This window comes from Diceros bicornis, chromosome 15 (assembly GCF_020826845.1).
Source record: "Diceros bicornis minor isolate mBicDic1 chromosome 15, mDicBic1.mat.cur, whole genome shotgun sequence".
Lineage (NCBI taxonomy): Eukaryota > Metazoa > Chordata > Mammalia > Perissodactyla > Rhinocerotidae > Diceros > Diceros bicornis.
Window position 1 is genome coordinate 22,553,547 of NC_080754.1, and position 24,441 is coordinate 22,577,987.

Consider the following 24,441-nt stretch of genomic DNA (forward strand, 5'->3'; position numbering starts at 1 on the left):
AGTGAGGAGAGTCTAAGGGACCTCTGGGACAACATCAAGTGCACTAACATCCATGTTATAGGTGTCCCAGAAGGAGAAGAAAGAGACAAAGAGGCAGAGAATCTATTTGAAGAAATAATAGGTGAAAACTTTCCCAACCTAATGAAGGAAACAGGCATCCAGGTACAGGAAGCACAGAGAGCAGCAAAAAATATAAACCCAAAGAGGCCCACGCCAAGACACACCATAATTAAAATGTCCAGAATTAAAGATAAAGAGAGAATCCTAAAAGCCGCAAGAGAAAGGCAACAAGTTACATACAAAGGAAACCCCATAAGGCTATCAGCTGACTTCTCAGCAGAAAACTTACAGGCTAAAAGAGAGTGCACGATACATTTAAAGTGCTAAAAGGAAAAAACCTACAGCCAAGAACTCTACCTGGCAAGGTTATCATTCAGAATGGAAGGAGAGATAGTCTCCAAGACAAGCAAAAATTAAAGGAGTTCATCACCAAGAAACTTTTCCTACAAGAAATGCTAAAGGAACTTATTTAAGGGGGAAACAGAAGCCCACAAACAGGAAGAAATCATCTATTTCCATGATAAGAGGATAACAGATACAAACGCAGAAAAAAAGAGGTTAGATACGATATCAAAAACATAAAATGTGGGAGGAGGGGAGTAAAAGAGTAGAGCTTTTAGAAAGAGGTCGAATTAAAGAGACCATCAACTTAATATAGATTGGTATATACGTAGGTTATTATACATGAACCTCATGGTAATCTCAAACCAAAAACCTACAATAAATAGACAAAAAACTAAGAGAAAGGAACCCAAACATAATGCTACAGAAAGCCATCAAACCACAAGGGAAGAGAGCAAGAGAAGAAGAAAGGAACAGAAAAGAACTACTAAAACACTGAGAAAAAAAATTAAAAAATGGGAGTAAGTACATACTTATCAAACTTTAAATGTCAATAGACTAAATGCTCCAATAAAAAGGCACAGAGTTGCTAATTGGATTAAAAAAAACAAGACCCATATATATGCTGCATACAAGAGACACATTTCAAACCTAAAGACACTCACAAACTGAAAGTGAAGGGATGGAAAATGGCAAATGCAAATGGCAATGAAAAGAAAGCTGCGTAGCAATACTTACAGCAGACAAAATAGACTTTAAAACTAAACTGTAACAAGAGACAAAGAAGGGCACTACACAATGATCAAGGGAACAATCCAACAAGAGGATATAACACTTGTAGATAGCTACGCACACAACATAGGAGCACCTAAATATATAAAGCAATTATTAACAGACATAAAAGGAAAAATAGACAGTAACACAATAATACTAGGGGACTTTAACACTCCACTTACACCAATGGATGGATCATCCAAACAGAAGATCAATAAGAAAATATTGGCCTGAAATGACACACTAGACCAGACGGGCTTAGTAGATATATACAGCACACTCCATCCAAAGAATACATCTTCCTTTCAAATGCACATGGAACATTCTCCAGGATTGATCACATATTAGGCCACAAAACAAGTCTCCATAAATTTAAGAAGACTGAAATAATACCAAGTATCTTTTCTGACCACAACAGTATGAAATTAGAAATCAACTATAGGAAGAGAATCAGAAAAGCCACAAATATGTGGAGATCAAACAAAATGCTACTGAACAACGATTGGGTCAATGAAAAAATCAAAGGAGAAATCAAAAAATACTGGAGACAAATGAAAATGAAAATACGACACGTCAGAATTTATGGCAAATGGCAAAAGTGGTTCTAAGAGAGAAGTTTATAGCAATACAGGCCTAGCTCAACAAATAAGAAAAATCTCAAATAAACAATCTAACAGTGCACTTAAAGTAAATGGAAAAAGAAGAACAAACAAAGCCCCAAATCAGTAGAAGGATGGAAAAAATAAAAAGCAGAAATAAAAAGCAGAAATAAATGAAATAGAGACTAAAAAAAAATAGCAAAATAAATCAATGAAACTAAGATCTGGTTCTTTGAAAAGATAGAAATTGACAAACCTTTAGCTAGACTCACCAAGAAAAAAAGAGAGAAGCCTCAAATAAATAAAATCAGAAATGAAACAGGAGAAATTACAACATACACCTCAGAAATACAAAAGATTATAAGAGAATTCTACGAAAAGCTGTATGCCAACAAATTGGGTAATCTAGAAGAAATGGATAAATTCTTAGAATCATACAACCTTCCAAAATTGAATCAAGAAGAAACAGAGAATTTGAATACACCAACTGCCAGTAAGGAGATCAAAACAGTAATCAAAAACCTCCCAAAAATTAAAAGTCCAGACCCAGATGGCTTCCCTGGTGAATTCTACCAAACATTCAAAGTAGACTGACTTAATGCCTATCCTTCTCAAACTCTTCCAAAAAATTGAAGAGTATGAGAAGTTCCTAACTCATTCTATGAGGCCAACATTACCCTGATACCAAAACCAGACAAGGACAACACACAAAAAAATTACAGGTCAATATCACTGATGAACATCAATGCAAAAATCCTCAATAAAATACTAGCAAATTGAATACAACAATACATTAAAAAGATCACACAGGGGCCAGCCCAATGGCGCAAGCAGTTAAGTGCGTGTGCTCCACTGTGGCGGTCGCACCCCGGGTGTGCACCAACACACTGCTTGTTAAGCCATGCTGTGGCGGCGTCCCATATAAAGTAGAGGAAGATGGGCACGGATGTTAGACCAGGGCCAGTCTTCCTCAGCAAAAAAAAAAAAAAACAAAAAAACAGGAGTATTCGCATTGGATGTTAGCTCAGGGCTGGTCTTCCTCACACACACACACACACACACACACACACAAAAAAGATCATACACCATGATCAAGTGGGATTTATTCCAGGGATGCAGGGATGGCTCAACATCTGCAAATCAATCAACGAGATACCCCACACTAACAAAATGAAGGATAAAAATCACATGATCATCTCAATAGATGCAGAGAACGCATTTGACAAGATACAGCATCCACTCATGACAAAAACTCTGAATAAAATGGGTATAGAAGGAAAGTACCTCAACATAATAAAGGCCATATATGACAAACCCACAGCTAATATCATTCTCAGTGGTGAAAAGCTGAAAGCTATCCCTCTAAGAATAGGAACCAGACAAGGATGCCCACTTTCACCACTCCTATTTAACATAGTATTAGAAGTCCTATCCAGAGCAATCAGGCAAGAAAAAGAAATAAAAGGGATCCAAATCAGAAAGGAAGAAGTGAAACTGTCACTATTTGCAGATGATATGAGTTTATATATAGAAAACCCTAAGGAATCCACCAAAAAACTTTTAGAAATAATAAATGAATATGGTAAAGTTGCAGGATACAAAATCAACATACAAAAATCAGCTGCATTTCTATACACTAAAAATGAAGTAGCAGAAAGAGAAATTAAGAATACAATCCCATTTACAATTGCAACAAAAAGAATAAAACACCTAGGATAAAGGTTACCAAAGAGGTGAAATATCTGTACACTGAAAATTATAAAACACTGCTGAAAGAAACTGAAGAAGACACAAAGAAATGGAAAGATATTCCGTGCTCTTGGATTGGAAGAATTAACATAGTTAACATGTCCATACTTCCTAAAGCAATCTATAGATTCAGTGCAATCCCTATCAAAGTTTCAACAACATTTTTCACAGAAATAGAACAAAGAATCCTAAAATTTACATGGAACAACAAAATACCCTGAATAGCCAAAGGAATCCTGAGAAAAAAGAACAAAGCTGGAGGTATCACACTCCCTGATTTCAAAATTTACTACAAAGCTATAGTAACCAAAACAGCATGGTACTGGCACAAAAACAGACACACAGATCAATGGAACAGAATTGAGAGCCCAGAAATAAACCCACACATCTATGGACAGCTAATTTTTGACAAGGGAGCTAAGAACACACAATGGGGAAAGGAAAGTCTCTTCAATAAACAGTGATGGGAAAACTGGACAGCCACATACAAAAGAAATGAAAGCTGACCATTATCTTACACTATACACAAAAATTAACTCAAAATGGATTAAAAACTTGAATGTAAGACCTGAAACCATGAAAATTCTAGAAGAAAACATAGGCAGTATGCTCTCTGACATTGGCCTTAGCAATATATTTTCAAGTACCATGTCTGACCGGGCAAGGGAAACAATAGAAAAAATAAACAAATGGGACTACATCAAACTAAAAAGCTTCTTCACAGCAAAGGAAACCAACAACAAAACGAAAAGACAACCTAACAATTGGGAGAAGATATTTGCAAACCACATATCTGATAAGGGGTTAATATCCAAAATATATAAAGAACTCATACATCTCAACAACAAAAAACTAACAACCCAATTAAAAAATGGACAAAAGACCTGAACAGACATTTCTCCAAAGAAGATATACAGATGGCCAACAGACACAGGAAAAGATGTTCAACATCATTAACTATCAGGGAAATGCAAATCAAAACTACAATGAGATATCACCTCACTCCTGTCAGAATGGCTATAATTAATAAGACAGGAAACAACAATTGTTGCAGAGGATGTGGAGAGAAGGGAACTCTCACACACACTGCTGCAGCCACTAGGGAAGACAGTATGGAGATTCCCCAAAAAATTAAGAATAGAACTACCATACGATCCAGCTATTCCACTGCTGGGTGTTTATCCAAAGAACATGAAAACACCAATGCATAAAGATACATGCACTCCTATGTTCACTGCAGCATTATTCACAACAGCCAAGACTTGGATGCAACCTAAGTGCCCATCAAGGGAAAAATGGATAAAGAAGATGTGGTATATATACACAATGGAATACTACTCAGCCATAAGAAACAATGAAATCCATCCATTTGTGACAACATGGATGGACACTGAGGGTATTATGCTAAGACAAAAAAGTCAGAGGGAGAAGGTCAAATATCATATGATCTCACTCATAAGTATCATAAGTAGAAGATAAAAACAACAACAAACAAACACACAGAGACAGAGCTTGGATTGGTGGTTACCAGAGGGGAAGAGGGGATGGAGGAGGGCAAAAGGGATAATTAGGCACATGTGTGTGGTGATGGACTGTAATTGGTCTTTGGGTGGTGAACGTGATGTAATCTATGCAGAAATAGAAGTATAATTATGTACACCTGAAATGTATATAATGTTATAAACCAATGTTACTGCAATAAAAAAATAAATAAATAAAATAAACTAAATATTTTCAAAAAGAAGAACAAAGTTAGAGGGCTCACATTTTCCGATTTCAAAACTTACTTCCAAGGTACAGTAATCAAAACCACACTAGGGTACCAGCATAAGGATAAACATACAGATCAATGAAATAGAGTTGAAAGTCCAGAAATAAACCCTCACATTTATGGTCAATTGATTTTTGACAAGGATTTCAAGACAATTCAATGGATTTTGAACAAATGGTGCTGGGACATCTGGATACGTGCGTGCAAAGGAATGAAGTTAGATCCCTACCTTACATCAGTCACAAAAATCAAAGTGGATCATACATCTAAATGTAAGAGCTAAAACCATAAAAGTCTTAGAAGAAAACATATGAATAAATCTTTGTGACATTGGGTTACACAATAGATTCTTAGATATGAGACAAAAAAATTTGATAAATCGAACATCATTAAAACAAAAAACTTTTGTGCTTCAAAAGACATAATCAAAAATGTGAGGACAACTCACAGAATGGGAGAAAATATTTGCAAATGATATATCTGATAAGACACTTGTATCTAGAAGACATAAAGAACACTTACAACTCAATAATAAAATGATAAATAACCCAATTTAAAAATGAGAAAAGAATCTGAATACATATTTTCCTAAGGAAGATATTCATGTGGTCAATAAACACATGAAAAAATGCTTAACATCATTAGCCGTTAGGGAAATGCAAATCCCAACTATAATGAGATAGCACTTTGCACCCATAAGGATATATTTAAAAAGATAAAAAGAAGCATTGGAGAGGATGTGGAGGAATAGGAACCCTTGTACATTGCTGGTGGGAATGTAAAATTATGCAGCTGCTTCTGAGGCGTTTGGAAGCTCCTCAAAATGTTAAAAATAGAGTTACCATATGATCCAGCAATTGTACTCCAAGGGATATATCCAAGAGAATTCAAAACATATGTCCATGCAAAAACTTGTACACGACTGCTCACAGCAGCATTATTCATAAGAGCCAAAAAGTAAAAACACACCAGGGGCCGGCCCGGTGGCGCAAGCGGTTAAGTGCGCGCACTCCGCCGCGGCGGCCCGGGGTTCGCTGGTTCGGATCCCGGGCGCGCACCGACGCACTGCTTGGTGGGCCATGCTGTGGCGGCGTCCCATGTAAAGTGGAGGAAGATGGGCACCGATGTTAGCCCAGGGCCGTCTTCCTCAGCGAAAAAAGAGGAGGATTGGCGGATGTTAGCTCAGGGCTGATCTCCTCACAAAAAAAAAAAAAAAAAAAAAAAAAAAAAAAAAAAAAAAAAAAAGTAAAAACACACCAAATGTCCATCAATTGATGAATGGATAAAGAGGAAGTATATCAATACAATGGAATATTATTCTGCAATATAAAGGACTTAAAAACTGTTACATGCCATAACATAGATAAACCTTGAAAACATTATACTAAGTAAAAGAAACCAGTCATAAAAGACCACATATTATATGATTCCATTTATATGAAATTTCCAGAATAGGAAAGTCTGTAGAAACAGAAAGCACATTAGTGCATTAGTGGTTGCTCAGGGCTATAGGAGGATGAGGTTGAAGGAAAATGGGGAGTGACTGCTAACAGATACAGGATACAGGATCCATGGCTAATGGATTCATTTTGGGGTGATCAAAATGTTCTGAAATTAGATATTGGTGATGACTGCACAACTCTGAACATACTAAAAATCATTGACTTGTATACTTTAAATCGTTTGCTATGTGAATTGTATTGCAACAAAGCTATTAAAAAAATACTCAAATTCCCCATGAGAAAATTTTCAGAACACTCTTGAAAGCCCAAAAATAGACATAAAGAAATAGAGAGACATCCTTTCTCATAAATAAAACCAATCAACTTAAAAAAGAAGGATGTCAGTCAGTTCTCCTCCATATTAATGTATAAATTTAACAATATCAGTGAAAATACCAAGTTAACACTAAGCATTATATTAAAAGGTAAGCAAGCAAGAATACCTGTGAACATTCAAAAAGGAGAGCAATGAAGGAAACTAGTCCTACAAGATAAAACAGACAATAAAAGCCTTTAATTAAAACAGGTACTAGTGTACAAATTGGTAAATAGGTCTGTTGTGAGATCAACAAATGAAACAGAAATATACCCAACCACAAATAGAAATTAAAAATATATCCAAACACAAAAGCAAATCAGTATATAAGATAAAAGTTGGAGAAAAAAGTTAAAAGATAAAAGCCAAAGAAAAATCTTCAGTCATTATGTGTAAATGAACCTTTTAATAAATGAAGCGGTAACTACAGATAGTCAGCATGAAAAAAAGATAAAATTGAAGAACTATATACCAGAATAAACTCCAAATGGAACAGAGCTCAAAAGAGGGGGACTATAATCATACAATTACTTGAAGAAAATGTGAGAGAATTCCCTTACAATCTCACAGCAAGAAAAGCATTTCTCACAAGTTCATAAATTCAGCTACATTGTTAAAAAAATGCTAGACAAAACACACAATAAATAAAGACAAAAGCCAAGTGAAAAACTAGGAGAAAAATACTTTCAACTCACACCACAAAGCACTACTCATCCTAATATATAAAAGAACATTTAAAACTTAAGAAAAAGACCAAAAACACAATAGAAAAATGAGCAAAAGACAAGGACGATTCAAAGAAGAAAAAAAAAAAGCACAGTGCCCTTAAACACATGGAAAAAATGTTCAAATATATTCATAATAAAAAAATATAAATTAAAACTACACTGAAAAATACAAAAGCTAGGGGCTGGCCTGGTGGCATAGTGGTTAAGTTTGCACACTCTGCTTCGGCGGCCCGGGGTTCATGGGTTCAGATTCCAGGCACGGACCTACACACCGCTCAAAAAGCCATGCTGTGGGGGCATCCCACATACAAAATAGAGGAATATCGGCACAGATGTTAGCTCAGTGACAATCTTACTCAAGCAAAGAGAGGAAGATTGGCAACAGATGTTAGCTCAGGGCCTATCTTCCTCACCAAAATATATATATAAATATATATATTTTATACATATATAAAAGCTTGACAATGTGTTCTATTCAAGAAGTTGTGGAAAAATAATCACTCTCATATAGCACTGGTAAAACTGGAAAATAATACAAACTCTATAGAAGGCAATTGTGCAAAACCAAAATCACATACGCCTTTACACTTTACCCAGCAATTGCACTTCTGGGAGTCTTTCCTAAAGATACACCTCTATCAAAATTAAACAATACATGCACCTAAGTTATTACTGCAGCATCGTTTGCCATAACAAAATATTGGAAACAACCCAAATGTCCATCAACAGAGAACTGTTTGAATAAACAATAGTATATCCACACAGGAAATGGAGTTACACAGATATAAAACAGAATAAAAAATCTCCATGAACTGATACAGAATGATTTCCAAGATATATCATTAAGAAAAAACAGAAGGTACAAAATAATGTATGTAGCATACTATCCTCTGTAATAAGAAAGCAGGTAAAGTAAGAATATCTATAAGAGCTTGCTAATATTCATAAAATGAAACAGAAAAGAGAGAACACCAAAAAGTAATGAAAATAGTTATCTACGAAGGTGGATGGAAATGGCATGCAGGGGACAGCTATGGGTGTCAGACTTCACTGAGTATTCCTTTTGATATAGTTCTGACTTTGAATCACATAAGTGTTTTAAATATTCAAAAAATAAAATAGTCCATGCAAACGATAAATGTTTGATTTAACTTAAAACATAAATGTATATTAACTTGACAATATTTGGAGCTAAGGTCAAGGCCTTTTCTATCGAGTGTGATGTGAGTCTGTTGATTAGAATTTACCATTGCTTTCTTATGTAAACCATACCCACAATACATTGTCTAGGAAATCCAATTTCTGTTTTGGTAAAGTGAAGTTAGATATTAAAGATAACTGCAAAATAATCTCTGAGCAATAACCTTTAGTTTTTTCCCATATAGACTTTTATAACTTTTTCCAGAGCTTTTACAGTTGTCTCACTCACACATTCCATCAGCAATTATTTTAGTACCTCGCATTCAATCTAATTTTTATGGACGTATACTGGCAGTCTGACCCTAGAGCTCATTAATCTTAGCCACTGTTTAATAAATGAGACTTATTTTTAAGGTGATGGCAGATAATAATAAGACCACCTTTGAAATTCTTCCTAGTCACATTCTCGGGCACTGAACTTTGAGCACATTATCACCAATATATTGCACATGTGCACTAGAAGAAAAAAAAAATGGCCCTGTCCAGACATTTCCCCTCTGCTCACCTATTTGGTATTTTTTTATTGAAATACATTTCTTGCTAAGCCTTCCTAATTCTTAAGAGAATTTCAATTTTACCCTCCACTCACTTGCTTATCAAAACACATGCATCTGCTCCTTTCCCCTCTCCAGCTTTATTAAGGTATAATTGACAAATGAAACTATATATCTTTAAGGTGTACAATATGATGATTTGATATACATATTCATTGTAAAGTGATTACCACAATCAAGTTAATTAACACATCCATCACCTCACATAGTTACCATTTTGTGTGGTGAAAACATGAGATTTACTAAGTAATTCCAAGTATATAATATAGTATTATCAGCTATAGTCACCATTCTGTACATTAGATACTCAGAACTTATTAATCTTATAACTGAAAGTTTGTACCCTATGACCAACATCTCCCCATGTCTCCTATACCCAGACCCTGACAACCACCATTCTACTCTGAGTTTGACTTTTTCAGATTCCACATATGAGTGATACCATACAATATCTGTCTTTGTCTTTGGCTTACTACACTTAGCATAATGCCTTCCCGGTTAATCCATGTTGTCACAAATGGCAAGATTTCCTTCTTTTTTATGGCTAAATGACGTTCCATTGTATATATAGTTACAACATCCTATCTTAAGCTGATAACTCCAATTTCATACAAAAACTCTGTACTTTTACTTCTCTACCTCCTCACATTTTAGGTTACTGATGTTACAATTTATATCTTTTTATATTGTGTATCCATTAACCAACTGTTGTAGTTAAAATTATTTTTAACATCTGACTTTAACTTTTGTATAGAGTTAAGTGATTTACATACCACCATCACATTCAGAATTCTGAATTTGACTATAAATTTACCTTTACCAGTCAGTTTTGTACACTTATATTTTTTTTATATTGTTAATTAACATCCTTTCATTTCAGCTTGAAGAACCCCCTTTAGTATTTCTTATAATGCACATCTAGTGATGATGAACTTCCTCAGCTTTTGTTTGGTAAAGTCTTTATCTCTCCCTCAGTTCTGAAGGACAGCACTACCAAGTACAGTATTCTTGGTTGACAGTTTTTTTTCTTTCAATATTTTGAATATATCATACCATTCTCTCCCTCCAGGCTTGCAAAGTTTCTCCTGAGAAATCCACTGATACCTTATGAGGGTTTCCTTGTATATTATGAGGATCTTTTCTCTAGCTGCTTTCAAAATTCTCTGATTCTTTGATTCTTGACAATTTGATAATATAATGTGTCTGGATGAAGTCCTCTCTGAACTGTATCTGTTTAGCTTCATGTACCTAGATGTCCATATCTCTCCCCATATTTGGGATGTTTTTAGCCAATATTTCTTTAAATAGACTTTCTGCCATTTTCTCTCTCTTCTCCATCTTGGACTTCAATAACACATATATTATTTTGCTTGACAGTGTCTCCTCAGTCTTGGAGGCTTTTTTGACTCTTTTTCATTCTTTTATTTTTGTTGCTCTGAATGTATAATTTCAAATGACCTAACTTTGAGTTCACTGATTCTTCTGCTTGACTGAGTCTGCTTTTGAAGCTCTCTATTCAATTTTTCATATCAGTCGTATTCTTCAGCTGTGAGATTTCTGTTTGTTTGTTTAATGGTTTCTATTTCTTTGTTAAACTTCTCATTCTGTTCATGGATTGTTTTCCTAATATTGTTTAATTGCCTACCTGTGTTTTCCTGTAGTTCACTGAACTCATTAAGTGGATTATCCTAAATTCTTAGTTGCCCTGACTCTTCATTATTCTTGTATCCTTGCATTGATGTCTGTGCATCTGAAGAAGTGGTCACCTGTTCCAGTCCTTACAGGTTTGCTTCGGTAGGGAAAGACCTTCATAGTCAGCCCAGCCTGGGGTTTTCCAAGGGCCAGCTGGTAGAGTCTACAGAAGGGCAGGTAGGGCTTGCTGCCAGGGTCCTTGGTTGGGTGGGGCCACTGGCTCAGCTCTGCCTTCAGGCAAGACTGCTGCCAGGGCTGCTTGGTCAGGTGGGACTGCTAGCTGGGCTCCGTGGATAGGCGTGGCCATTGGCTGAGCTCCACAGTCAGGCAGGTTCACTGGCTGAGCTCTCCAGTTGGGTGGGGCCACTGCCTGGGCTCTCTGGTCAGGCAGGACCACAATACTCCCTGACTAGGTGGTGCTATTAGTTGGACTCCACATTCAGGTGTGGCCAGAAGCTGTCCTCCCTTGGGTGGGGCCACAGGATGAGGTCTGTTATCATGCAGTACTCCAGGATGTGTCACAGTCAGGCTCCCTGGTCTGGCAGGGCTGCAGGCTGAGATCTGCTCACCCTGCTTCCTGGCCAGATGGGGCCGTCAATCTGGTGCCATGCGTGGGTGGAGCTACTTGCTGGGCTCTGTGATCTGAGGTGGCTGGGAGGGATATAGTGCCACCACGAGGATCAACACACTAATCAATGAGCCCCACCCCCGTTATCTGTTCCTAGTAGGTCTCAGGTGTTCCAGCCTTGCCAATTCCCCCAGTGTTCCCATGAGGCGAGACAGAAGTGGGCTTCCTGGGGAATGCTAGGGAGGCTGGATGTCCACCTCGGGCTCTCTTTTCCCTACTGAAGAAACTGTAGGCCCAGGGGATCCCTCTCAGTGTGGCACTGTGCCAGCTTGGGGGAGGGGCAATGCAGTCAAAGTAAAACCACTGCTCTTAGCCTTCTAATGTGGCTTTTCTCAGTTTTTGTGCTCCAAGAAAGTTTTTCAACCTCAACACCAGGTTCTGGGATTTTTAAAAAGGCATTCTTGTCTGTGAATAGTTGCTAATCTGTATTGTAATGAGGACTAGAGCTAGGGACCTCCTATTCCGCCATCTTGCTTACCTCACTCCCCACATCTGCTCTTAATTGACAAAATAAAGTGTCTCTGGCCAGGTTCTTGCCAGAGAATATGATCTCAAACTCCATCTTATCCAATTCTTATAAAAATCTTTGTTATAAGAAATAATATTTGTAAAAGATTGTCTAATGTAAACAAACTTTTAAAATTCTTTACTGCATTTATTATAGAGATTATAAGTCTCATAGCGTCTTTTTAGGACTAACTTTCTCTTAGGCAATAAAATGCAATGCTTTTCCTAATTCTTCTGTTTTTTATCTTATGAATTTTGAGACTAATCAAGCTTTCCTCTTTGCTGTAGTTGCTAGAAAGCCCAGAACAAAAGTTGGCCACAGCAACTGTACATGACTTAATGGCATGCATGTTTATGTACCAACCTTTGCTTGAGTTTTACATTATGATCTTATCTTTAATTTCCTGATAGCTCATTGTCCTTTGCTGTTCTCTTATATATTGTAAAATACATGGGTTTTTTTTTATTTTTTTTTTGTGAGGAAGATCAGCCCTGAGCTAATATCCGTGCTAATCCTCCTCTTTTTGCTGAGGAAGACTGGCTCTGAGCTAACATCTATTGCCGATCCTCCTCCTTTTTTTTCCGCAAAGCCCCAGTAGATAGTTGTACGTCATAGTTGCACATCCTTCCAGTTGCTATATGTGGGACGCGGCCTCAGCATGGCCGGAGAAGCCGTGCGTCGGTGTGCGCCCAGGATCCAAACCCGGGCCGCCAGTAGCGGAGTATGCGCACTTAACCGCTAAGCCACGGGGCCGGCCCCAAAAAATACATGTTTTTTATAAACCACCTCAAATCCTTTTTAAAAGGAAGTTGGAGAAAATAGATAAGCAGGCAAATAGATTAAAAGGTCACTAGAACATTTGGCTTATTACTTTAAAACAGTTCTCTTCTTACCTCTTCTCTATTCTCAACACTACTACCCTAGTCAAGGAAAACAGACAACATGTTCCCTTAGGTATCTTTGATGTTCAGGATTCTATATACGTATTTTCTCTCCATTTTCACAAATATAATAGTGAAGAAAACAGAACTTACCAGATAGACAATATGCAGATCATTCTCTAAAACAAAGCTCTTCATTGCTCTTTGAAGGTCAGCAAAAATATCTAAAGTATCAGTTGGAGCAAGTGAAGAAGAAAGAGTTGCCGAGCCAAGATGTGTTGGATGATACACCTTTCCTGGTTTGGGGATGGGGGTCAGGAAATAAAGGACCAAATGTTAAAAATAAAATAAAACAAAACACCATCTTTCTGTATTCTGTAATTAACCTTCTGGGCTGTGATGAATTTTAGAACAGAATCTTGCCCAATGCATGGATATTTATTAGCAGGCTCTATGCTAATTGTCTGACGGTTGCTGAACACAACACTGACTTACTAAAAATGAGTTGATACACTGCTTGAAAAATCAGTTTCCTTTTATACTGCAGGAAAAGTCAATTTCCTTTTACTAAGCGTCTTATACACGCTAAGCCATTACAGATGAAAAAGTGAGTAAATTGCAACTAAGAAGTCATATTTACCTTCTGTTCCATCACTAGCTTCGGTAATCTGGATGAATTCATTTTCTAGCAGCCACATGACACAGGCCTCAATTGCTCCAAGTTGAACAGAATCTTGATTTTTCTGAATTCCCTGCTTCCCTTCTTTCATACTTGCAGCCAAAAATGTGCAAGAAGCATAAGTCTGCATATCTTGTGATGTACTTGCCACTCCACCAACTATTATCTGATACAAGAGGTTTGAAATTTTCTGTAACTTTTTAACAAGACATGTGGGCCCTCATGATATAAAGGTCATGATTTTTGTTCTCTTAAAATATTCTCAGCATCTTAATGTAGAGACTCTTTATTAACTCTTCCATCATCACTCATTATAAATGTAGATAACACCTACTGACAACATGAAAAAATTTTTTAAAAGTAGATACAACATTTTCTCATAAATTAAAATAAATGAATCATTATCTATCCAAAATGTGAGAACTAACAACATCTATAAAGGAGGTATTAATGGCTCATGGCCATGAACCAAATTAATTCTTCTCATCCTTCCTTCTGAAATATGTGGCATATAGGAATGCTAGTACTGAATACTTCCCACCCAGAAGAGGGGTGGGAATGGGTGTAGAAAAAGATGAAGTCAGTTGTGTCTTGCGGATATCATTTTCCCACAACTATTCTATTATATATACTAATTTGCTCCTTGCCTTCGTTCATTTAACCTACATTGGAAACATACCAAATCATCCTAAACAGAGCTATCTCATTCCTTTTAATGACCACAAAACATAGTTTTACCAAGATTTATTTAGTATTAGTGATATTTTGGTTGTTTCCAGTTTTTTCTTATTACCAGTGACAGTCGTATAATAAACATTCTTGTACATTCAATTTGATGTAATTTCACAAATACATCCCTAGGTAAAATTCCTAGATGTGAATCTGCTGGATAAACAACTATGTGCATTTTTTTTTTTTAATCTTCATAGGTATGGCCAAGCTGCCCTCTAAAAGAGTTTCATCAGGGTATGAGAGTACCTACTTTCTACATCTTTACCAACTCTATGTTATCAATTACTTTCTTTTGTTTTTTCAAACTGAGAACTAAAAGGGAAAAAAGGGTATGAGCACAGGTGCCAACATCCCCAGCAGTGGCACTGAAACCAGTAGCAAGGCATGCTAGTATAAAAATAGAAAACTTTTCTGGATGAATACATGAAACACTTAAAGGGGTTACCTTCGAGGACTCTGAGCAGGTTTTATTTTTCAATTTAGATCTTTCCACATTGTTTGAAACTTCTAATCACGTATATTTGTAATTTGATTTTATTTTAATGTCAACAGGTATTATCTGGATAGAGAAACTAGGGTTCATTTTTGTCACCTTTTTTTAATTCAGAAAATAATAAAGAATATCTAAAAAAATTTTTAAATCTGGCATTTGGGTTTTAATCCACTATTTTGAAATGGATTGATACAGCACTAGCTATACTAAACTCCAGAAAATAACTACAGAAAATACAAAAGATTCAGACTTGGGAAGGCTATAAATAATCTCCTCAAGAAACACAAAGCTAAGATTTTTCACATACTAAAGTTCTGCCATTGTATTATAGTAAAACTGGTATAAATGGTAATGTAGTGAACTCTCTCACCTCCAGAATAGCTCTTATCATGCTCCCAGTTACTTCTTCTCCTTCTCGTCTCCGCAGACAGCTGCGAACAGGTTTTAGCGATCCCTGAAGTAGAGCTATGCCTTTTGATTTCTCAGAGTTCTTACAAACTAAAATACTCTCACCTATAACCAAAAAAACCATATATTTGCAAAATCCCAACACATTTCCATAAGATACCTGCTAAAGAGAATTTAAATTGTCTTACTTGTTTAAAAGGAGATAATAAATGATAGTGGTTGTTATAGAATTATTGCTAATGTTTTTATTTTCTGAACTTTGGATTGAAGGGGATCAGAAAGTGCCATACCAAAATATGCCACTTTGGCAAAAAGATTATTTTGATCTGAAGGCAACTGGGAAGTGGCAAACACAGACAGAGCTCTTTACTCTCTCCCTATTTGCCTAGAAGCAGGACACAAATTTCTCTTAGGGTGTTCCCCATCACATCTCCCATAGCAAGAGAACAATTTTTATCACTGGGGACAGAAAGTCAGCACCAAGATGGGTCTGCACAAACCTTGACTAAATAATTCTTAATTTCCGTTAGTTTCCAGCATACATTTACCTTCCCACAATTTACCACCCCTAGAAGCCCAAACCCCTTTTCCTTTCCCTTGTCACTTCTCCACAATTTATCACCCTTTGTTAAAAGGGTATATAAGCCCCCAGCATCTAACCACTTCTTTGGATCTTCATTTCTTTTCTATATAGGCTTCTGTGCACATAAAAAATTAAAATATTAACGTCAAATTAAATACGTATGCCTTTTCTCCTGTTAATCTGTCATTTGTCAGTTTAATTTGCAGGCACTAGCCATAAAACCTAAGAGGAAAAGTTTTCTTCCTTCCCCACAGAATTAACTATTATTATTGAATAATTAAGTATATAACAATAGTAACAGAAGTACTTTGAAAACCAGAAAGGAAAATGCAAATTATTACTGGTTATACGTGATGAGAATATAAATTAAAAAAAAATTATGGATACCTAGAAATTACATTATAACATTCACTAGTCTAAATGCTTTAGGTTATTGTGACAATCAAATGAACAAAAATATGTGAAAACACATAAATTAAAAACATACACAAATATACAATTTATACAAACATAAACTACTATAACAATTAAGACTAGAGAAAATCATAATTTTTTTTTCAAAAATCAATCCAATAGTAGAGGAAAGGAAGCAGATAAATAAGATGTTCAAGAGGCAAAATGAAGGCCTTTCGCATTAAAGAAAAATACAAGTGCCACTGTGGTGGTACATACTAACCACTCCAGGCAGAGAGAAGGTACAGATGATGCTTCCCTAACACCAACTGCCAAATTAAGCATCAAAATAGGATAAAGAGAAGGGACTATAAACTTGATGACCATTGGTTATTTATCCCAGATATAATGACAAAAAGATAGATGCCATCAAAAAAAATAGGCAAATAAAATATATCCCCTGGCTCTAGCAATGACTACAAAATAGCCCAGCTTAAGACAAAAAAATTACCTAGAAAATGGATCAACTAGCATTAGCAGCAAGGTAAAAAGCCACTTTGGGCTGTTTAAACCTCTTCCAGGTATTTATTCTTCAAGAAAATGGACAACCCTTTTTCAGGATGATCAAGATTTATGAAAGTGCCCAAATTAATGCCAGTACACACATCCAGTTTCCTGCTCCCACCTCTCTGGGGAGGTGGTATGCACACCACGATAGAGAAGTCAATTAGAATCAAATCATTTATTACTAACTATTTAACTTACAAATCACTATTTTGGCACAAAGCACTATCATCCTACACTGGAAGGTTCCAGGAAATTCACAGACATTAAAGTGTCATCTAAATAAAACACCATGAACTGTCCAGGAAATATTAACATCATGTATAAAATGCACAGAAGTTGCAAAGATGCTACACAGTCCAAAAGCATGACCAAGTATTTAAATCTTCGTAGTTGATGTGAAACCCTATATCCGCACATTCCCCACTTGCTGGAAGTTTTGAGCAAATCATATGCCATCCTAAAATGGAGCATTATGGAATATCAAAATCTCAGAAGTTTCCAAGACCTTAGAAACAAAGGTATAGTGGTATATTTTAGTTTTATTTGAATGTTATCTGACTTAAGGCTTGATAATTAACCAGGGCACCAACCTTCCAATTATTCTTCCCTATGAGACAGATGAGCACAAGCCAAGAATCTAGCAAGGCAAATAAAACTTTATCTTCTACATTACCTTAAAGACCCTCTGGCCCTAAAAGAAGAGTGTCTGTGTAAAATAAACTTACACTCCACTCTCCAGAGTTGAGTCAGCTGAGAAATCAGAGTTGGGGGAAGAGCAGAGGGAGGCAGTTAGAAATGGGAAGGGAGTGTCTTAGTCTCTTCCCCTCACTCTTTTTAAACACATACATGTAATCTGCATATTTTGTAGGTAAAGTAAAAGACAGAAGCAGGATAAACTTCTTTGATGTCTACAGTAGGGAAAATCCAACGAGTTGGAAGTTTTTTTGATCATCAAAATTTTTAGGGCTTATATATACACAATGGAATACTACTCAGCCATAAGAAACAATGAAATCCAGCCATTTGTGACAACATGGATGGACATTGAGGGTATTATGCAAAGTGAAATAAGTCAGAGGGACAAGGTCAAATACCATATGATTTCCTTCATTAAGTAGTAGATAATAACAACAATAAACAAACACATAGGGGCAGAGATTGGACTGGTGGTTACCAGAGGGGAAGGGGTGAGGGAGGAGGGCGAAAGGGATAATTCGGCACATGTGTGTGGTGATGGGTTGTAATTAGTATTTGTGTGGTGAACATGATGTAATCTATGCAGAAATAGAAGTATAATGATGTACACCTGAAATTTATACAATGTTATAAACCAATGTTACTGCAATAAACAAAAAACTAAAAAAAAAAAAAAATTTTAGGGCTTAAAAAGGAGGCAGATCAATGGCCCTTCAGAGATTATAGATAGAGGAGTCATTTACTGCTGGGGTTGAGACTGATGGTTGTCCCCTAATAGCCATTCTCTCATTCTTCCTTTAATAAAACCCATAAGTGTTAGTTGGGTACATGGCCACTCAGCTAAAGATTATATTCTCCAGCCTCCTTTGCAGTTGGGAAATGTAATCATGTGACTAAATCATTGTATGTGAGGAGAGATACTATGTGCAGTTTCTGAGAAGCGCCCTTAAAGTTAAGGCAGGATGTCCCTTTAATTCCTCATCTCCCCTTCCTGATGGCTGAAATGCAGATGTGACGACAGAGACTGGAGTAACCGTCTTGCACCATGGATTGAAACTAAATTGCTGAACATGGAAAGATAAACTAGAAGACTAGGTCCCTGATAGTGGAATCACCATATCAGTCTCAGATTACTTACTATTGTACTGTTATATGAGAAGAAATTAACTTCTACTTTGTTTAAGTACCTATTATGGTGGCTTCTGTTATAGCAGTGAATTTATATTCTAACTAATGCAGTCACCCATAAATTAGTCGATTCTTGTTATTTTTGGTAGTTACAGTACATAAAGTCACCATGAACACTGAATTAGGGAATACTGAACCATTGCTCCTAGGGGAAATACAGGGTTAGCTTCCCTGAAGCCTCTAGTCACATTTTCATTAATCAATCAACACAAAATCTGGTTTTATGTGTGTTTCTGTTTAAAGACACCTTATTTAACCTATATTGTTGATTTATTAACATTGAACTCATAGCCAACAGTACTATCACGGCTAAACAAAGCTTATCTAACACACATTTTCTCTGTAGGGCACATCACAGCCTTCTTACACTTAGGAACCACTAGATAGCACTTCAGCACTATGCTTGGGGGTCATCTTAAACAGTTACATCACCAACAAAAAGCACAAAAATGTGAAAATGTGGCACTATATAGACCATGACAAGGATGATTGTTTACAGTATGAAAGCTAAAACAAGAAGGTAGAGTCATCTTGTTCAACATCAGCATGGAACGTGTGCTTCCACACTCAAATTTCTCATTGCCCTGCACGTGTCCATGAAAGCCCCACAAGTACTGATTTGGGGGTTATAAATACATTTTAGTTAGTGGGCAAATTCACAAATATGAAATCCACAAATAATAAGGATCGACTGTATCTGGGGACTTCACATGACAAGTCAAGTTATTCTAAAAGTCACTTCCTCAGTATACTCCCCAGGTTTTTGTGCCCAAAATATTCCACCATATTCCCATTAAGACTTTGTCTTTTCTCTTCAATAACATAATTTCTTTTGAGTAGTCACAGAACTGTTTGCCTGTTTATTTGACATATAGTATAATATTGCAGTCAATAAACTACATCTGAGAGAAGAAAGATGAAGTGACAGAGAATGTTCCTCCCAAGATTCTTTATGTAGAAGACTCATAACAATGTAGCCACACCCAGAATAACACAGCAGGTTAGAAATAATATTTGCTGCTATCTTGATATTTAATTCAAACAAGCCTCTTCCTCATTGCTTAAGACAAAACTTTTGGTTGGATTGCTGGTAATATTATCATTACTTGCTGTACAAGATAAGAAACTGAAAAGGTGTTTTCAGAGCCAGCACCAATCTAGAGAGAAAAAAATGGTATGTGAAGCTCCTACTCCAAAAGTGTGAGAGTACGTCCCAGCTCTCAGCATCCCTATTGAACTCCCTCTTAGAGAGAACTAATACTCACAAAAATTACTCCCTTCGTTAGCACTAAATAGTAGACTACACTGGAAATTAAAAATCATCTTCCAGCTAATGTGATGTCATCTTGATTAACATAATACTGAATCATTTCACTGTACATAATACAAAAGAAAATCTTAATTCTCTTTTGAGAAAATCAATGGTTGATGACATTTCAAAGTTATAACTTATATTATTATAAAGATTTAGTATATCCAAAAGGGTTACATTAGTGCTTCAGATAATACAGAAATATAGCATGATGAGAAATGGGTTGCCAGGCACTAGTGAAATTTCAAGTAGACTGACACTGTTCTTAAGCAATGTTATTACAATTAAATTCAAACTCACTTACCTACTGTGTCTACTCCTTTCCTGCCAGCACGACCAACCATTTGCTTGTAAGTAAGAATATCTAGAGATCGACCACTGAAAATAGGAGTCCGAATAATTACACGACGTGCAGGTAAATTCACCCCAGATGAAAGAGTAGAAGTTGCTGCTAAGACCCGAATCTGACCTTGACGAAAGGCTCCTTCAATGATATCCCTCTCCTCAAAGGTAAGACCTAAAAAAAGGAAGTTACAATAACATATATTTACTAACATATAATGAAAATATTGTACTTAATCACTTGCAAATGGATCTGAGAATCTGCTACAAGCCTCTAAAGGTTTTTTCCAAAATACAGTTATGACTAATAAACAAGAAGTCATCACAGTCTATTTATTTAAGAGTATAATCTGCCATTCCTAGTATATTTCTATCTCTACTAGACCAGGGGTTGGCAACCTTTTTCTGTAAATATTTTAGGCTTTGCAGGACAGATGGTCTCCGTTGCAACTACTCAACCCTACTGTTGTCACATGAAACCAGGCACAGAACAAATGGGCATGACTGTGTTCCAAAAAAACTTTATTTATAAAAACAGATGGTGGGCTGGATTTGACCAGCAGACTGTGGTTTGTTGAGCCCTATTCTAGACAATGAACTCTTTGAGGGTAGAGACATGCTTTATTCATCACAGTATTTTCAGGGCTTATGCAACACAGTGGTCAGGCACAGTTTTGACACAAATAAATGTCTGAAGAATAAACACATAAGTAAATGAAAAACAGTAGATAGGACATATACTTATCTGGCTTATTTTTTATTTTATTAAAAAAATCAAAAGGATTAGGGCTCTAGTTTGTAAGTTAAATGGTGAGTCCACAGGTATTTATTTTATTAGCATGCATCATAAGTTATATACAATGAAAATATCCTCTTGTGTGTGTGTATATATATATTTAAAAATTTCGTTACATATAGTATGATAAAAATTTTATATAAATTGAAAAGGTTAAATTTCTAATTTTAGAAACTATATATTCTTAAACATATCCTTAAGTGCATATGATCAGGGACAGATAACTCCCTGCAAGAAGTTATTTAATTCAGTGACTGCCATAATCCTTGCAATTTTGTCACCCCACCTATTTGATTTTTAAACACTTCTAGTCCTCTCAAAATACAATATGACAATTTCTAAAATTAATTTGATTTTGATATATTTGTGAGAATATTTCAATATTCCTTGAGGTAAAAGGAGACAGAGTGGCATAAAATTAGGGTAGCAATCTACCGTAACCACTCTAACCTAAATTTTAAGGAAGCAAAGTATAGAAAGCTAACAATTTTAGAATTCACTTCCACAATAGTACAAAAAAGCCTACACCTAGTATTTATATACTATACAGATAAGTAAATCTCAACATGATTGTTTTACTCTTGTTTAATTTTAATCACACAATTTCTTAAAATGAAATCTCAGAGTATTAAGTGTGGTTAGCAGGAAATCAAATGCATACAAATATAAAAATGAAGAAATTATGAGGATTTTGGGAGGGGGCTTCTTAGTAACAGATTATAAATATGGATACCTGCATGATGAAATGCTACTCCCCATGGTACAGTTTTTTGTAATACAGAGTCCAGTCCTGAAGGCGAACGTTTTAACTGATCCACCACTTCGAGGAGGCCCTTTTGTTCCAGTATCACTGGTGGAATTTCAGATGATGTTACCAATCCTGTCACAAAAAATTATCAACACTGTTCACTTCTGACTGGATGTCTTTAAGTGCTATCTGCCTAAGTCATGACAGAGCTAAATACTAGGGCAATGGTTCTGAAACTACTACATATAATTATCACTTGGACATCTTTTAAAAATATTGATGCCTGGCTCTCACTCTTAGACATTATGATGTAATAGGGTGCAACCTGGACATAAGAAATTTTAAAATCTCCCCAGGCAATTCCAACGTACACCACAGTTTAGGAAACACTGTATTAGGGTGAGACCAAACCCACAGGAGGGAATCAAAGGAACCAGCTGAAGGAGGGGGAGGATTACAGATACTACCACTCAGAGCCTAAAAATCAAAATCCAGGCTCAAAGTGTGTCCCACCAACCACCTAGGAGACTAGTTCTATATGACATTTTTTCTAGCCTCTTTGATACTAACGTGGTAATTAATCACACATTACCTTCTGTTTTTGCCTCTCTGTGAAACCTTCTCCCCCAGTAAGACCTTAAGTTTCTTAGATGCAGAAATTATGTTTTATTAAAGAATTTCCCAGACTTTTGATTTCTGAACTAGTAAAACATCTCATAAAATATATTTTAATATATCTTATATTTTATATATTTTTAAACTTTTTAGGTAAATTTTTCTTAAAATTTTAAGCACCCACAGAGGGTTGCCAATGTTTTAGTATGCTAAGGACAATTAAAAATTTTTTTAATTATCATTGATCAATACCTTTATTTTAAAAGAAGAGTCCTTTTAGCATAAAAAAGTTAGTAGGGATAATTTCAGAATTTTAAACTTCAGCTTTATGAAAAATCTGCTGCCTTGCCTTTACTTTTCTGGTGAAAATTTCATCATCGCCCAGGCTCCAGTCCAAGCACTAGGATTTGGGACCCACTGCTATAAATCAAAATAACAGAACCTCAAGCAAAGAAAATAATAGTAATGTTTCTAGTTATTAAGGAATATAAGTTATCACGGTATAACATAAGGAATATAAGTTGGCACAGTACGAAAAATATAAATTAAGAAGGAATAGAAGAGATATTATAATGTTGGACCAGAGCCTTGTCATGATGCCACTGGCATAATGAAGACATAAATTTCGTAATGTTCTGTGACCAGAACTTGTCTGTCTTCCCTACACTTATCTTGGACCCCAAGGGACCACAGGCTAGCAAAAGTGGTGAGGGAACAGTGCTCATCCTAGAATCAGAGAAAATATATACTAATGGTTATAGCCATACACTAGATCACTATTAAGCAATGAAAACGGAACAAACTGGGGGGGCCAGCCTGGTGGTATAGTGGTTAAGTTTGCACGCTCTGCTTCTGCGGCCCAGGGTTCACACATTAGGATCCTGGTCACAGACCCACACACCACTCATCAAGCCATGCTGAGGTGGTGTCCCACATAGAGCAACTAGAAGATATACAACTATGACATACAATGATTTACTGGGGCTTTGGGGAGAAAAAAGAGAAAAAAAAAGGAGGAAGATTGGCAACAGGTGTTCGCTCAGGGCCAATCTTCCTCAAAAAAAAAAAAAGGAACAAACTGGTAAATGTAACAAACTGAATGAATCTTAAAAATATCATGCTGAGTGAAAGACACCAGACGTATAAGACACATACATACTATATGACTTCTTTCACATGAATTTCTTAGAAAAGGCACAACTAATCTAGAGTGACAGAAAGCAGATCAGTGGTTGCCTGGGGCTGAGGATAAAGGGAGGAGATTGACAGCAAAAGAGCAAAAGAGAACATCTTAGGGTGATAGAAATGTTCTATATGTTGATTATAGTGGGGGTTAAACAGGGGTATACATTTGTTAAAATTCATTAAATTATATACTTCAAATGGGTACATTTTATTGTATATAAATTATACCTCAATAAAGCTAATTTTAAAATACATATGTGTATATATACACATATATGTATATATGTATATATATATATGTATGTGTATGTATATGTGATTTTTTTTAGAGTTTGGAAATACAAAGAAAGATATGGCTGCTTTCCCCAGAAAAATGTGTATACGTGAAGTATTATATACA

General features: G+C 36.0%; 1 protein-coding gene and 1 long non-coding RNA gene across 4 annotated transcripts in view; one reads left to right on the forward strand and one right to left on the reverse strand.

Moving 5' to 3' along the window:
- The window catches only part of POLQ (DNA polymerase theta), a 108,490-nt gene that overhangs the window by 71,706 nt on the left and 12,343 nt on the right, over nucleotides 1–24,441 (reverse strand). For all 3 annotated transcript variants that reach the window (XR_009222226.1, XM_058555879.1, XM_058555880.1), the window contains exons 8-12: nucleotides 22,227–22,373; nucleotides 20,660–20,872; nucleotides 15,579–15,721; nucleotides 13,945–14,149; nucleotides 13,458–13,600 (exon numbers count right to left, since the gene is read on the reverse strand). Coding sequence is in view for 2 of the 3 variants with exons in the window: in XM_058555879.1 (XP_058411862.1) it covers nucleotides 13,458–13,600; nucleotides 13,945–14,149; nucleotides 15,579–15,721; nucleotides 20,660–20,872; nucleotides 22,227–22,373 (851 nt within the window). In the remaining variant the exon portion in view is untranslated. The remainder of the gene's footprint in view (nucleotides 1–13,457; nucleotides 13,601–13,944; nucleotides 14,150–15,578; nucleotides 15,722–20,659; nucleotides 20,873–22,226; nucleotides 22,374–24,441) is intronic.
- The window catches only part of LOC131414764 (uncharacterized), a 76,844-nt gene that overhangs the window by 30,642 nt on the left and 21,761 nt on the right, over nucleotides 1–24,441 (forward strand). Inside the window, exon 2 of the long non-coding RNA XR_009222227.1 lies at nucleotides 20,687–20,865. This is a non-coding gene — a long non-coding RNA (uncharacterized LOC131414764). The remainder of the gene's footprint in view (nucleotides 1–20,686; nucleotides 20,866–24,441) is intronic.